This window comes from Scyliorhinus torazame, chromosome 13, assembly GCF_047496885.1.
Source record: "Scyliorhinus torazame isolate Kashiwa2021f chromosome 13, sScyTor2.1, whole genome shotgun sequence".
Classification (NCBI taxonomy): domain Eukaryota; kingdom Metazoa; phylum Chordata; class Chondrichthyes; order Carcharhiniformes; family Scyliorhinidae; genus Scyliorhinus; species Scyliorhinus torazame.
The window spans coordinates 223,662,368-223,679,983 of NC_092719.1; the positions used below are offsets into that span (position 1 = coordinate 223,662,368).

At 52.0% G+C, this 17,616-nt stretch overlaps 1 protein-coding gene across 2 annotated transcripts in view; it reads right to left on the bottom strand.

The window, feature by feature from the left end:
- Window positions 1-17,616, bottom strand: part of LOC140388636 (netrin-4-like) — a 77,934-nt gene that overhangs the window by 28,882 nt on the left and 31,436 nt on the right. For both annotated transcript variants that reach the window (XM_072473092.1, XM_072473091.1), the window contains exons 4-5: window positions 14,045-14,171; window positions 3,189-3,377 (exon numbers count right to left, since the gene is read on the bottom strand). In XM_072473092.1, coding sequence (XP_072329193.1) covers window positions 3,189-3,377; window positions 14,045-14,171 — 316 coding nt within the window. The remainder of the gene's footprint in view (window positions 1-3,188; window positions 3,378-14,044; window positions 14,172-17,616) is intronic.

The following is a 17,616-nucleotide window of genomic DNA, read 5'->3' on the forward strand; positions in this document are numbered from 1 at the left end:
CCCTCTGACAGTGCAGCACTCCCTCAGTACTGACCCTCTGACAGTGCAGCACTCCCTCAGTACTGACCCTCTGACAGTGCAGCACTCCCTCAGTACTGACCCTCTGACAGTACAGCACTCCCTCAGTACTGACCCTCTGACAGTGAGGCACTCCCTCAGTACTGGCCCTCTGACAGTGCAGCACTCCCTCAGTACTGACCCTCTGACAGTGCAGCACTCCCTCAGTACTGACCCTCTGACAGTGCAGCACTCCCTCAGCACTGACCCTCTGACAGTGCGGCACTCCCTCAGTACTGACCCTCTGACAGTGCAGCACTCCCTCAGTACTGACCCTCTGACAGTGCAGCACTCCCTCAGTACTGACCCTCTGACAGTGCAGCACTCCCTCAGTACTGACCCTCTGACAGTGCGGCACTCCCTCAGTACTGACCCTCTGACAGTGCAGCACTCCCTCAGTACTGACCCTCTGACAGTGCAGCACTCCCTCAGTACTGACCCTCTGACAGTGCGGCACTCCCTCAGTACTGACCCTCCGACAGTGCAGCACTCCCTCAGTACTGACCCTCTGACAGTGCAGCACTCCCTCAGTGCTGACCCTTTGTCAGTGCAGCATTACCTCAGTACTGACCCTCTGACAGTGCAGCTCTCCCTCAGTACTGACCCTCTGACAGTGCAGCACTCCCTCAGTACTGACCCTCTGACGGTGCGGCACTCCCTCAGTACTGACCCTCTGACAGTGCAGCTCTCCCTCAGTACTGACCCTCTGATAGTGCAGCACTCCCTCAGTACTGACCCTCTGACAGTGCAGCACTCCCTCAGTGCTGACCCTCTGACAGTGCTGCACTCCCTCAGTACTGATCATCTGACGGTGCAGCACTCCCTCCATACTGACTCGCTCACAGTGCAGCACTCCCTCAGTACTGACCCTTTGACAGTGCAGCACTCCTTCAGTACTGACCCGCTGACAGTGCGGCACTCCCTCAGTACTGACTCACTCACAGTGCAGCACTCCCTCAGTACTGACCCTCTGACAGTGCAGCACTCCCTCAGTACTGACCCTCTGACAGTGCGGCACTCCCTCAGTACTGACCCTCTGACAGTGCAGCACTCCCTCAGTACTGACCCTCTGACAGTGCTGCACTCCCTCAGTACTGACTCTCTGATAGTGCAGCACTCCCTCAGTACTGACCCTCTGACAGTGCGGCATTCCCTCAGTACTGACCCTCTGACAGTCCCGCACTCCCTCAGTACTGACCCTCTGACAGTGCGGCACTCCCTCAGTACTGACCCTCTGACAGTGCGGCACTCCCTCAGTACTGACCCTCTGACAGTGCGGCACTCCCTCAGTACTGACCCTCTGACAGTGCAGCACTCCCTCAGTACTGTCCCTCTGAGAGTGCAGCACTCCCTCAGTACTGACCCTCTGTCAGTGCAGCACTCCCTCAGTACTGATCCTCTGACAGTGCGGCACTCCCTCGGTACTGACCCTCTGACAGTGCAGCACTCCCTCAGTACTGACCCTCTGTCAGTGCAGCACTCCCTCAGTACTGACCCTCTGACAGTGCGGCACTCCCTCAGTACTGATCCTCTGACAGTGCGGCACTCCCTCACTACTGATCCTCTGACAGTGCGGCACTCCCTCAGTACTGACCCTCTGACAGTGCAGCACTCCCTCAGTACTGACCCTCTGACAGTGCGGCACTCCCTCAGTACTGACCCTCTGACAGTGCGGCATTCCCTCAGTACTGACCCTCTGACAGTGCAGCACTCTCTCAGTACTGACCCTCTGACAGTGCGGCACTCCCTCAGTACTGACCCTCTGACAGTGCGGCACTCCGTCAGTACTGATCCTCTGACAGTGCGGCACTCCCTCACTACTGATCCTCTGACAGTGCGGCACGCCCTCAGTACTGACCCTCTGACAGTGCAGCACTCCCTCAGTACTGACCCTCTGACAGTGCGGCACTCCCTCAGTACTGACCCTCTGACAGTGCAGCACTCTCTCAGTACTGACCCTCTGACAGTGCGGCATTCCCTCAGTACTGACCCTCTGACAGTGCAGCACTCCCTCAGTACTGACCCTCTGACAGTGCGGCACTCCCTCAGCACTGACCCTCTGACAGTGCAGCACTCTCTCAGTACTGACCCTCTGACAGTGCGGCACTCCCTCAGTACTGACCCTCTGACAGTGCAGCACTCTCTCAGTACTGACCCTCTGACAGTGCGGCATTCCCTCAGTACTGACACTCTGACAGTGCAGCACTCCCTCAGTACTGACCCTCTGACAGTGCGGCACTCCCTCAGTACTGACCCTCTGACAGTGCGGCGCTCCCTCAGTACTGACCCTCTGACAGTGCAGCACTCCCTCAGTACTGACCCTCTGACAGTGCGGCACTCCCTCAGTACTGACCCTCTGACAGTGCGGCACTCCCTCAGTACTGACCCTCTGACAGTGCAGCACTCTCTCAGTACTGACCCTCTGACAGTGCGGCACTCCCTCAGTACTGACCCTCTGACAGTGCAGCACTCTCTCAGTACTGATCCTCTGACAGTGCGGCATTCCCTCAGTACTGACCCTCTGACAGTCCCGCACTCCCTCAGTACTGACCCTCTGACAGTGCGGCACTCCCTCAGTACTGACCCTCTGACAGTGCGGCACTCCCTCAGTACTGACCCTCTGACATTGCGGCACTCCCTCAGTACTGCCCTCTGACAGTGCAGCACAGCATTCCCTCAGGACTGACCCTCTGACAGTGCAGCACTCCCTCAGTACTGACCCTCTGACAGTGCGGCACTCCCTCAGTACTGACCCTCTGACAGTGCAGCACTCCCTCAGTACTGACCCTCTGACAGTGCAGCACTCCCTCAGTACTGACCCTCTGACAGTGCGGCACTCCCTCAGTACTGACCCTCTGACAGTGCGGCACTCCCTCAGTACTGACCCTCTGACAGTGCGGCACTCCCTCAGTACTGACCCTCTGACAGTGCGGCACTCCCTCAGTACTGACCCTCTGACAGCGCAGCACTCCCTCAGTATTGGAATGAATGTGTCAGCTTCGAGTTTTTACTCAAGTGTCTGGAGTGGGATTTGAACCCACAGCCTCACAAACATGAGACGTTGCTGACCAGCGTTGAGTTACAGCTGTCTGTGGATCAAACATTCTCCGGCCATCTGACAAAGTACTCACGTTTGCAGACATCCCGTGCTGATAACGACTTCTTGCGATCTCTGTAATAACCAGGTTGGCACCGTTGGCAATGCCGGCCCTTTGTGTGGTGCTGGCAGGAGTGGCAGATTCCTCCGCTCCGCTTGCCGGATGCCAGCCAGACCTTCGAGTCGAAGTGACAGCTCTCTGCGTGGTCATGGCATTGGCATTCTGTCAGTGCAGGAATACAGTCTCATTAACCATCCCTCTCCGAACGTGGAAACCTCCCCAAGTCTTGAAGCCACATCCCCTGAGGTAACTGACTCAATTGACCGGGGTATCGGTGACTGGTCTGGTCCCCAGCCCAAGGGGCAATGTGGGAAGACACAGCCAGGTTATTCCACCATGAAGACCATCGCAGCTGACTTCATTCACCCTCCTACTCAATCAGCACAACTTCTTTGAAACATGGCTGACATGCCAATCACACCAGAGAACCCCGGCAGATCTTTCTCCTTCCAAGGAGATCTACTGTGTGCTACCCCAGGCCACAGGGGGGTTTGACCTCAAGGAGAAGGTGGTTAGCCCACTCACTGATCTTCACATGGGACAAACTGACATCTCCATAATCGGGGTCTACGGTTACTTATAGTTTGAGAACAGGTGATCATTGATGTTCCGTACCCTCATATTAGTGGGTTAGATACAGATTAAAACTCCCTCTACACTGTCCCCAACAAACACTCCCAGGCCAGGTACAGCACGGGGTTAGATACAGAGTAAAGCTCCCTCTACACTGTCCCCATCAAACACTCCCAGGACAGGTACAGCACGGGGTTAGATACAGAGTAAAGCTCCCTCTACACTGTCCCCATCAAACACTCCCAGGACAGTGACAGCACGGGGTTAGATACAGAGTAAAGCTCCCTCTGCACTGTCCCCATCAAACACTCCCAGGACAGGTACAGCACGGTTTTAGATACAGAGTAAAGCTCCCTCTCCACTGTCCCCATCAAACACTCCCAGGACAGGTACAGCACGGGGTTAGATACAGAGTAAAGCTCCCTCTACACTGTCCCCACCAAACACACCCAGGACAGTGACAGCACGGGGTTAGATACAGAGTAAAGCTCCCTCTACACTGTCCCCATCAAACATTCCCAGGACAGGTACAGCACGGGGTTAGATACAGAGTAAATCTCCCTCTACACTGTCCCCATCAAACACTCCCAGGACAGTTACAGCACGGGGTTAGATACAGAGTAAAGCTCCCTCTACATTGTCCCCATCAAACACTCCCAGGACAGGTACAGCACGGGGTTAGATACAGAGTAAATCTCCCTCTACACTGTCCCCATCAAACACTCCCAGGACAGGGACAGCACGGGGTTAGATACAGAGTAAAGCACCCTCTACACTGTCCCCATCAAACACTCCCAGGACAGGTACAGCACGGGGTTAGATACAGAGTAAATGTCCCTCGACACTGTCCCCATCAAACACTCCCAGGACAGGTACAGCACGGGGTTAGGTACAGAGTAAAGCTCCCTCTATACTGTCCCCATCAAACACTCCCAGGGCTTATACAGCATGCGGTTAGATACAGATTAAAGCTCCCTCTACACTGTCCCCATCAAACACTCCCAGGACAGATACAGCACAGGGTTAGATACAGAGTAAAGCTCACTCTACACTATCCCCATCAAACACTCCCAGGACAGGTACAGTATAGGGTGAGATACAGTTTAAAGCTCACTCTACACTGTCCCCATCAAACACTCCCAGGACAGGTACAGCACGGGGTTAGATACAGAGTAAATCTCCCTCTACACTGTCCCCATCAAACACTCCCAGGACAGGTACAGCACGGGGTTAGATACAGAGTAAATCTCCCTCTACACTGTCCCCATCAAACACTCCCAGGACAGGTACAGCACGGGGTTAGATACAGAGTAAAGCACCCTCTACACTGTCCCCATCAAACACTCCCAGGACAGGTACAGCACGGGGTTAGATACAGAGTAAATGTCCCTCTACACTGTCCCCATCAAACACTCCCAGGACAGGTACAGCACGGGGTTAGGTACAGAGTAAAGCTCCCTCTACACTGTCCCCATCAAACACTCCCAGGACAGGTACAGAACGGGTTAGATACAGAGTAAAGCTCCCTCTATACTGTCCCCATCAAACACTCCCAGGACAGGTACAGCACAGGGTTAGATACAGAGTAAAGCTCACTCTACACTGTCCCCATCAAACACTCCCAAGACAGGTACAGTACAGGGTTAGATACAGTTTAAAGCTCACACTACACTGTCCCCATCAAACACTCCCAGGACAGGTACAGCACAGGGTTAGATACAGAGTAAAGCTCACTCTACACTGTCCCCATCAAACACTCCCAGGACAGGAACAGCACGGGGTTAGATACACAGTAAAGCTCCCTCAACACTGGCCCAATCAAACACTCCCAGGACAGGTACTGCACGGTGTTAGATACAGATTAAAGCTCCCTCTACAGTGTCCCCATCAAACACTCCGAGGACAGGTACAGCACGGGGTTAGACACAGAGTAAAGCTCCCTCTACACTGTCCCCATCCAACACTCCCAGGACAGGTACAGCATGGGGTTAGATGCAGTGTAAAGCTCCCTCTACACTGTCCCCATCAAACACTCCCGGGGCTTATTCAGCACGAGGTTAGATACAGAGTAAAGCTTCCGCTACACTGTCCCCCTCAAACACTCCCAGGACAGGCACAGCACAGGGTTAGATACAGAGTAAAGCTCCCTCTACACTGTCCCCATCACACACTCCCAGGACAGGTACAGCACAGGGTTAGATACAGAGTAAAGTTCCCTCTACACTGTCCCCATCAAACACTCCCAGGACAGGTACAGCTTGGGGATAGACACAGAGTAAAGCTCCCTCTACACTGTCCCCATCAAACACTCCCAGGACAGGTACAGCACGGGGTTAGATACAGAGTAAAGCACCCTCTACACTGTCCCCATCAAACAACCCCAGGACAGGTACAGCACGGGGTTAGATACAGAGTAAAGCTCCCTCTACACTGTCCCCATCAAACACTCCCAGGACAGGTACATCACGGGGTTAGATACAGAGTAAAGCTCCCTCTACATTGTCCCCATCAAACACTCCCAGGACAGCTACAGCACGGGTTTAGGTACAGAGTAAAGCTCCCTCTACACTGTCCCCATCAAACACTCCCAGGACAGGTACAGCATGGGGTTAGATACAGAGTAAAGCTCCCTCTACACTGTCCCCATCAAACACTCCCAGAACAGCTACAGCACGGGTTTAGGTACAGAGTAAAGCTCCCTCTACACTGTCCCCATCAAACACTCCCAGGACAGGTACAGCACGTGGTTAGATACAGAGTAAAGTTCCCTCTACACTGTCCCCATCAAACACTCCCAGGACAGGTACAGCACGGGGTTAGATACAGAGTAAAGCACCCTCTACACTGTCCCCATTAAACAACCCCAGGACAGGTACAGCACGGGGTTAGATACAGAGTAAAGCTCCCTCTACACTGTCCCCATCAAACACTCCCAGGACAGGTACAGCACGGGGTTAGATACAGAGTAAAGCTCCCTCTCCACTGCCCCCATCAAACACTCCCAGGACAGGTACAGCACGGGGTTAGATACAGAGTAAAGCTCCCTCTACACTGTCCCCATCAAACACTCCCAGGACAGGTACAGCACGGGGTTAGATACAGAGTAAATGTCTCTCTACACTGTCCCCATCAAACACTCCCAGAACAGGTCCAGCACGGGGTTAGGTACAGAGTAAAGCTCCCTCTACACTGTCCCCATCAAACACTCCCAGGACAGGTACAACACGGGGTTAGATACAGAGTAAAGCGCCCTCTATACTGTCCCCATCAAACACTCCCAGGGCTTATACAGCATGGGGTTAGATACAGAGTAAAGCTCCCTCTACACTGTCCCCATCAAACACTCCCAGGACAGGTACAGCACAGGGTTAGATACAGAGTAAAGCTCACTCTACACTGTCCCCATCAAACACTCCCAGGACAGGTACAGTACAGGGTTAGATACAGTTTAAAGCTCACTCTACACTGTCCCCATCAAACACTCCCAGGACAGGTACAGCACAGGGTTAGATACAGAGTAAAGCTCACTCTACACTGTCCCCATCAAACATTCCCAGGACAGGAACAGCACGGGGTTAGATACACAGTAAAGCTCCCTCAACACTGGCCAAATTAAACACTCCCAGGACAGGTACAGCACGGTGTTAGATACAGATTAAAGCTCCCTCTACACTGTCCCCATCAAACACTCGCAGTACTGGTACAGCACGAGGTTAGATACAGAGTAAAGCTCCCTCTACACTGTCGCCATCACACACTCCCAGGACAGGTACAGCACGGGGTTAGATACAGATTAAAGCTCCCTCTACACTGTCCCCATCAAACACTCGCAGTACTGGTACAGCACGAGGTTAGATACAGAGTAAAGTTCCCTCTACAGTGTCCCCATCAAACACTCCGATGACAGGTACAGCACGGGGTTAGATACAGAGTAAAGCTCCCTCTACACTGTCCCCGTCCAACACTCCCAGGACAGGTACTGCATGGGGTTTGATGATGTGTAAAGCTCCCTCTTCACTGTCCCCATCAAACACTCCCAGGACAGGTACATCATGGGGTTAGATACAGAGTAAAGCTCCCTCTACACCGTCCCCATTAAACACTCCGAGGACAGGTACAGCACGGGGTTAGATACAGAGTAAAGCTCCCTCTACACTGTCCCCATCCAACACTCCCAGGACAGGTACAGCATGGGGTGAGATGCAGTGTAAAGCTCCCTCTACACTGTCCCCATCAAACACTCCCAGGACAGGTACAGCACGGGGTTAGATACACAGTAAAGCTCACTCTACACTGTCCCCATCAAACACTCCCAGGACAGGTACAGTACAGGGTTAGATACAGTTTAAAGCTCACTCTACACTGTCCCCATCAAACACTCCCAGGACAGGTACAGTATAGGGTTAGATACAGTTTAAAGCTCACTCTACACTGTCCCCATCAAACACTCCCAGGACAGGTACAGCACGGGGTTAGATACAGAGTAAATCTCCCTCTACACTGTCCCCATCAAACACTCCCAGGACAGGTACAGCACGGGGTTAGATACAGAGTAAATCTCCCTCTACACTGTCCCCATCAAACACTCCCAGGACAGGTACAGCACGGGGTTAGATACAGAGTAAAGCACCCTCTACACTGTCCCCATCAAACACTCCCAGGACAGGTACAGCACGGGGTTAGATACAGAGTAAATGTCCCTCTACACTGTCCCCATCAAACACTCCCAGGACAGGTACAGCACGGGGTTAGGTACAGAGTAAAGCTCCCTCTACACTGTCCCCATCAAACACTCCCAGGACAGGTACAGAACGGGTTAGATACAGAGTAAAGCTCCCTCTATACTGTCCCCATCAAACACTCCCAGGACAGGTACAGCACAGGGTTAGATACAGAGTAAAGCTCACTCTACACTGTCCCCATCAAACACTCCCAAGACAGGTACAGTACAGGGTTAGATACAGTTTAAAGCTCACACTACACTGTCCCCATCAAACACTCCCAGGACAGGTACAGCACAGGGTTAGATACAGAGTAAAGCTCACTCTACACTGTCCCCATCAAACACTCCCAGGACAGGAACAGCACGGGGTTAGATACACAGTAAAGCTCCCTCAACACTGGCCCAATCAAACACTCCCAGGACAGGTACTGCACGGTGTTAGATACAGATTAAAGCTCCCTCTACAGTGTCCCCATCAAACACTCCGAGGACAGGTACAGCACGGGGTTAGACACAGAGTAAAGCTCCCTCTACACTGTCCCCATCCAACACTCCCAGGACAGGTACAGCATGGGGTTAGATGCAGTGTAAAGCTCCCTCTACACTGTCCCCATCAAACACTCCCGGGGCTTATTCAGCACGAGGTTAGATACAGAGTAAAGCTTCCGCTACACTGTCCCCCTCAAACACTCCCAGGACAGGCACAGCACAGGGTTAGATACAGAGTAAAGCTCCCTCTACACTGTCCCCATCACACACTCCCAGGACAGGTACAGCACAGGGTTAGATACAGAGTAAAGTTCCCTCTACACTGTCCCCATCAATCACTCCCAGGACAGGTACAGCATGGGGTTAGACACAGAGTAAAGCTCCCTCTACACTGTCCCCATCAAACACTCCCAGGACAGGTACAGCACGGGGTTAGATACAGAGTAAAGCACCCTCTACACTGTCCCCATCAAACAACCCCAGGACAGGTACAGCACGGGGTTAGATACAGAGTAAAGCTCCCTCTACACTGTCCCCATCAAACACTCCCAGGACAGGTACATCACGGGGTTAGATACAGAGTAAAGCTCCCTCTACATTGTCCCCATCAAACACTCCCAGGACAGCTACAGCACGGGTTTAAGTACAGAGTAAAGCTCCCTCTACACTGTCCCCATCAAACACTCCCAGGACAGGTACAGCATGGGGTTAGATACAGAGTAAAGCTCCCTCTACACTGTCCCCATCAAACACTCCCAGAACAGCTACAGCACGGGTTTAGGTACAGAGTAAAGCTCCCTCTACACTGTCCCCATCAAACACTCCCAGGACAGGTACAGCACGTGGTTAGATACAGAGTAAAGTTCCCTCTACACTGTCCCCATCAAACACTCCCAGGACAGGTACAGCACGGGGTTAGATACAGAGTAAAGCACCCTCTACACTGTCCCCATTAAACAACCCCAGGACAGGTACAGCACGGGGTTAGATACAGAGTAAAGCTCCCTCTACACTGTCCCCATCAAACACTCCCAGGACAGGTACAGCACGGGGTTAGATACAGAGTAAAGCTCCCTCTCCACTGCCCCCATCAAACACTCCCAGGACAGGTACAGCACGGGGTTAGATACAGAGTAAAGCTCCCTCTACACTGTCCCCATCAAACACTCCCAGGACAGGTACAGCACGGGGTTAGATACAGAGTAAATGTCTCTCTACACTGTCCCCATCAAACACTCCCAGAACAGGTCCAGCACGGGGTTAGGTACAGAGTAAAGCTCCCTCTACACTGTCCCCATCAAACACTCCCAGGACAGGTACAACACGGGGTTAGATACAGAGTAAAGCGCCCTCTATACTGTCCCCATCAAACACTCCCAGGGCTTATACAGCATGGGGTTAGATACAGAGTAAAGCTCCCTCTACACTGTCCCCATCAAACACTCCCAGGACAGGTACAGCACAGGGTTAGATACAGAGTAAAGCTCACTCTACACTGTCCCCATCAAACACTCCCAGGACAGGTACAGTACAGGGTTAGATACAGTTTAAAGCTCACTCTACACTGTCCCCATCAAACACTCCCAGGACAGGTACAGCACAGGGTTAGATACAGAGTAAAGCTCACTCTACACTGTCCCCATCAAACATTCCCAGGACAGGAACAGCACGGGGTTAGATACACAGTAAAGCTCCCTCAACACTGGCCAAATTAAACACTCCCAGGACAGGTACAGCACGGTGTTAGATACAGATTAAAGCTCCCTCTACACTGTCCCCATCAAACACTCGCAGTACTGGTACAGCACGAGGTTAGATACAGAGTAAAGCTCCCTCTACACTGTCGCCATCACACACTCCCAGGACAGGTACAGCACGGGGTTAGATACAGATTAAAGCTCCCTCTACACTGTCCCCATCAAACACTCGCAGTACTGGTACAGCACGAGGTTAGATACAGAGTAAAGTTCCCTCTACAGTGTCCCCATCAAACACTCCGATGACAGGTACAGCACGGGGTGAGATACAGAGTAAAGCTCCCTCTACACTGTCCCCGTCCAACACTCCCAGGACAGGTACTGCATGGTGTTTGATGATGTGTAAAGCTCCCTCTTCACTGTCCCCATCAAACACTCCCAGGACAGGTACATCATGGGGTTAGATACAGAGTAAAGCTCCCTCTACACCGTCCCCATTAAACACTCCGAGGACAGGTACAGCACGGGGTTAGATACAGAGTAAAGCTCCCTCTACACTGTCCCCATCCAACACTCCCAGGACAGGTACAGCATGGGGTGAGATGCAGTGTAAAGCTCCCTCTACACTGTCCCCATCAAACACTCCCAGGACAGGTACAGCACAGGGTTAGATACAGGGTAAAGCTCACTCTACACTGTCCCCATCAAACATTCCCAGGACAGGAACAGCACGGGGTTAGATACACAGTAAAGCTCCCTCAACACTGGCCAAATTAAACACTCCCAGGACAGGTACAGCACGGTGTTAGATACAGATTAAAGCTCCCTCTACACTGTCCCCATCAAACACTCGCAGTACTGGTACAGCACGAGGTTAGATACAGAGTAAAGCTCCCTCTACACTGTCGCCATCACACACTCCCAGGACAGGTACAGCACGGGGTTAGATACAGAGTAAAGTTCCCTCTACAGTGTCCCCATCAAACACTCCGATGACAGGTACAGCACGGGGTTAGATACAGAGTAAAGCTCCCTCTACACTGTCCCCATCAAACACTCGCAGTACTGGTACAGCACGAGGTTAGATACAGAGTAAAGCTCCCTCTACACTGTCGCCATCACACACTCCCAGGACAGGTACAGCACGGGGTTAGATACAGATTAAAGCTCCCTCTACACTGTCCCCATCAAACACTCGCAGTACTGGTACAGCACGAGGTTAGATACAGAGTAAAGTTCCCTCTACAGTGTCCCCATCAAACACTCCGATGACAGGTACAGCACGGGGTTAGATACAGAGTAAAGCTCCCTCTACACTGTCCCCATCCAACACTCCCAGGACAGGTACTGCATGGGGTTTGATGATGTGTAAAGCTCCCTCTTCACTGTCCCCATCAAACACTCCCAGGACAGGTACATCATGGGGTTAGATACAGAGTAAAGCTCCCTCTACACCGTCCCCATTAAACACTCCGAGGACAGGTACAGCACGGGGTTAGATACAGAGTAAAGCTCCCTCTACACTGTCCCCATCCAACACTCCCAGGACAGGTACAGCATGGGGTGAGATGCAGTGTAAAGCTCCCTCTACACTGTCCCCATCAAACACTCCCAGGACAGGTACAGCACGGGGTTAGATACACAGTAAAGCTCACTCTACACTGTCCCCATCAAACACTCCCAGGACAGGTACAGTACAGGGTTAGATACAGTTTAAAGCTCACTCTACACTGTCCCCATCAAACACTCCCAGGACAGGTACAGCACAGGGTTAGATACAGAGTAAAGCTCACTCTACACTGTCCCCATCAAACATTCCCAGGACAGGAACAGCACGGGGTTAGATACACAGTAAAGCTCCCTCAACACTGGCCAAATTAAACACTCCCAGGACAGGTACAGCACGGTGTTAGATACAGATTAAAGCTCCCTCTACACTGTCCCCATCAAACACTCGCAGTACTGGTACAGCACGAGGTTAGATACAGAGTAAAGCTCCCTCTACACTGTCGCCATCACACACTCCCAGGACAGGTACAGCACGGGCTTAGATGCAGAGTAAAGTTCCCTCTACAGTGTCCCCATCAAACACTCCGATGACAGGTACAGCACGGGGTTAGATACAGAGTAAAGCTCCCTCTACACTGACCCCATCCAACACTCCCAGGACAGGTACTGCATGGGGTTAGATGATGTGTAAAGCTCCCTCTTCACTGTCCCCATCAAACACTCCCAGGACAGGTACATCATGGGGTTAGATACAGAGTAAAGCTCCCTCTACACCGTCCCCATTAAACACTCCGAGGACAGGTACAGCACGGGGTTAGATACAGAGTAAAGCTCCCTCTACACTGTCCCCATCCAACACTCCCAGGACAGGTACAGCATGGGGTGAGATGCAGTGTAAAGCTCCCTCTACACTGTCCCCATCAAACACTCCCAGGACAGGTACAGCACGGGGTTAGATACACAGTAAAGCTCCCTCAACACTGTCCCCATCAAACACTCCCAGGTCAGGTACAGCACGGGGTTAGATACAGAGTAAAGCTCCCTCTACACTGTCCCCATCAAACAGTCCCAGGACAGGTACAGCACGGGGTTAGATACAGAGTAAAGCTCCCTCTACACTGTCCCCATCAAACACTCCCAGGACAGGTACAGCACAAGGTTAGATACACAGTAAAGCTCCCTCAACACTGTCCCCGTCAAACACTCCCAGGACAGGAACAGCACGGGGTTAGATACACAGTAAAGCTCCCTCAACACTGGCCAAATCAAACACTCCCAGGAGAGCTACAGCACGGGGTTAGATACAGAGTAAAGCTCCCCCTACACTGTCCCCATCAAACACTCCCAGGACAGGTACAGCACAAGGTTAGATACAGAGTAAAGCTCCCTCTACACTGTTCCCATCAAACACTCCCAGGACAGGTACAGCACGGGGTTAGATACAGAGTAAAGCTCCCCCTACACTGTCCCCGTCAAACACTCCCAGGACAGGTACAGCACGGGGTTAGATACACAGTAAAGCTCCCTCTACACTGTCCCCATCAAACACTCCCAGGACAGGAACAGCACAGGGTTAGATACAGAGTAAAGCTCCCTCTACATTGTCCCCATCAAACACTCCCAGGACAGGTACAGCACGGGTTTAGGTACAGAGTAAAGCTCCCTCTACACTACTCCAAATACCTTGCCCGCTCTCTTTGTGCCCTCTCAGGTCAACTGCACATTTGATGTGTTTTTGCCCCTGACAACCAGGCCGAACAGTTTTTCGGGAGGAAGCAGTTTTTTTTGAGAAATTGAGGTTTGATAACAAATTGTTAATCTGAGCTGAGGTCTCTTACTTGCACATTGATTTGGTTTCCCTGTCATTCCATCCCCCGGTTGCCATGGCTGGTCGTTGTGGAGAGGCGTGCACCTCTCACAATGGTCGCCTGCTGTATTGTGCCTGCAGACGCACCTCCCGTGAACCTAAACAACAGGAAGAGTGAGAGAAAAGCTGAGTGGACCTGGAAGGAGAAATCGAACATATTCTGTTCAATGTTCATGTTTCTCAAAGGCACAAATGTGCCTGGATAGCAATGGTGAGTTTAACGGCGGCGTTTGCTGTTATTCTAAACTAATCAGCGAGAAAGAATTATTCTGTGCGTTGGGAATGACCATAAATGATTGGATGACATGCAACACTCCAGTACTAACCTTGAGGAAATGGATGCTCAAATGAACCTCCTCACAGATTCCCCAACAATTTGTCACCACAGAAATTTAAACCTGCAACTTAGCAATGTCAGGATCTTTTTAATTAGCTTTGTGTTTCTGCAATGTCTTTCCTCGCCCAGATCTTATCTCGCCATATCAACATCTCAATCTATCCCATTCTCCCTTAAATACAGCACACATGGGTATTTCCCAGGTGTGAGTCAGTGGGCGTCTGCCCTGTGGAGAATTCTGTCTGTTTGCTGCCTTTTCTCACTGTGCAGTGTCCATACATGGATGATCATAGAAAGCTTTGACAAAGAGTCATCGGACTCGAAACGTTAGCTCTTTTCTCTCCCTCCAGATGCTGCCAGACCTGCTGAGATTTTCCAGCATTTTCTCGTTCGTTCGGTCACTGTCTGTGTGGAATCTGCACGTTCTCCCCGTGTCTGCGTGAGTTTCCTCCGGGTGCTCCGGTTTCCTCCCACAAATCCCGAAAGACGTGCTATTAGGTGAATTGAACATTCTGAATTCTCTCTCTGTGTACCCAGGCGCCGGGAGTATGGCGACTAGGGGCTTTTCACAGTAACTTCATGATGCACTATCAATTACGATGAGACGAGAGTAGAATGTAATCGAGGCTTTATTAAGCAGAGATGTGTGGCCTCCTACAGCAGCTTACGAAATGGCTGCAGCTCGGTGTGCACACACATTTATACTCCGCCTACTGGGCGGAGCCAGCAGGCAGGGATCTACCCCCGTACCTGTAGTACAGGGGCCTTACCGTAATATCCTCGTCTGCAGTATATACAATACAACAGTGGTGACTACCACATTCACCCCCTGTTAAAAAAGAGGCCAGCGGGGGTGGTGGAAAACTATTTACATACAGGTTGTTTAAAATTTAAGAAAGAGGTTACAAATTTAGACGATCGGGCGCCTTGATCCGTCGTTGCGAGCGCCGCAGTGCTAGTGGCGACTCAGGCGTCGGTTCGGTCGTCGGTGACTCCGGAAGCGTGTTGACCTCACCTTCATCCCCGGGTGGGACCAAGGGGAGGACGGATCATCCTGGAGTGGGGGCTGTGGTGGAATGCGCTGGGGGCAGGGAGGGTGGCGCCGGGGCAGAGGGGGGGGGGGGTGGTTTAGCACACTGGGCTAAATCGCTGGCTTTTAAAGCAGACCAAGGCAGGCCAGCAGCACGGTTCAATTCCCGTACCAGCCTCCCCGAACAGGCGCCGGAATGTGGCGACTAGGGGCTTTTCACAGTAACTTCATTGAAGCCTACTTGTGACAATAAACGATTTTCATTTCATTTTCATTTTTTCATTTTCGTGTGGGGACCCAGCTGGCGCCAGGTCCCTGAGGGAGACTGTCTTGGCGGCCGTAGGGGTACGCTACGTAGGCGTACTGCGGGTTTGCGTGGAGTAGCTGTACTCTCTCAACCAAGGGGTCCGTCCGCCTTGTGGAGCCGCACGGGCCTGCGGAGGAGAACGGGTCTTGGAGCTGCCAGCCACGTTGGGAGCGAAACCCTGGAGGTGGACTTCCTGGGGAAGGCAAAGAGACGTTCATGGGCGGTTTTGTTTGTCGCGGTGCCCAGGAGCGACCAAATGGAGTGAAGGGAGTTGGGGAGGACCTCCTGCCAGCGGAAGGCCGGGAGATTTCTGGACCATAGGGCCAGCTGGACGGCCTTCCAGACCGTCCCATTCTCCCGCTCCACCTGCCCGTTTCCCCGGGGGTTGTAGCTGGTCGTCCTGCTCGAGGCAATGCCCTTGCTGAGCAGGTTCTGGCGCAGCTCATCGCTCATAAATGAGGATCCCCGGTCGCTGTGGACGTAGGCGGGGAAACCGAACACAGCGAAGATGGTGTTGAGGGTCTTGATGACGGTGGCAGACGTAATATCGGGGCATGGGATGGCGAAGGGGAATCTGGAATATTCGTCGACCAGATTAAGAAAGTACGTGTTGCGGTCGGTGGAGGGGAGGGGTCCTTTGAACAAAGAACAAAGAACAAAGAACAAAGAAATGTACAGCACAGGAACAGGCCCTTCGGCCCTCCAAGCCCGTGCCGACCATACTGCCCGACTAAACTACAATCTTCTACACTTCCTGGGTCCGTATCCCTCTATTCCCATCCTATTCATATATTTGTCAAGATGCCCCTTAAATGTCCCTATCGTCCCTGCTTCCACTACCTCCTCCGGTAGTGAGTTCCAGGCACCCACTACCCTCTGCGTAAAAAACTTGCCTCGTACATCTACTCTAAACCTTGCCCCTCTCACCTTAAACCTATGCCCCCTAGTAATTGACCCCTCTACCCTGGGGAAAAGCCTCTGACTATCCACTCTGTCTATGCCCCTCATAATTTTGTATACCTCTATCAGGTCGCCCCTCAACCTCCTTCGTTCCAGTGAGAACAAACCGAGTTTATTCAACCTCTCCTCATAGCTAATGCCCTCCATACCAGGCAACATTCTGGTAAATCTCTTCTGCACCCTCTCTAAAGCCTCCACATCCTTCTGGTAGTGTGGCGACCAGAATTGAACACTATACTCCAAGTGTGGCCTAACTAAGGTTCTATAAGCTGCAACATGACTTGCCAATTCTTATACTCAATGCCCCGGCCAATGAAGGCAAGCATGCCGTATGCCTTCTTGACTACCTTCTCCACCTGTGTTGCCCCTTTCAATGACCTGTGGACCTGTACTCCTAGATCTCTTTGACTTTCAATACTCTTGAGGGTTCTACCATTCACCGTATATTCCCTACCTGCATTAGACCTTCCAAAATGCATTACCTCACATTTGTCCGGATTAAACTCCATCTGCCATCTCTCCGCCCAAGTCTCCAGACAATCTAAATCCTGCTGTATCCTCAGACAGTCCTCATCGCTATCCGCAATTCCACCAACCTTTGTGTCGTCTGCAAACTTACTAATCAGACCAGTTACATTTTCCTCCAAATCATTTATATATACTACAAAGAGCAAAGGTCCCAGCACTGATCCCTGTGGAACACCACTGGTCACAGCCCTCCAATTAGAAAAGCATCCCTCCATTGCTACCCTCTGCCTTTTATGGCCTAGCCAGTTCTGTATCCACCTTGCCAGTTCACCCCTGATCCCGTGTGACTTCACCTTTTGTACTAGTCTACCATGAGGGACCTTGTCAAAGGCCTTACTGAAGTCCATGTAGACAACATCTACTGCCCTACCTGCATCAATC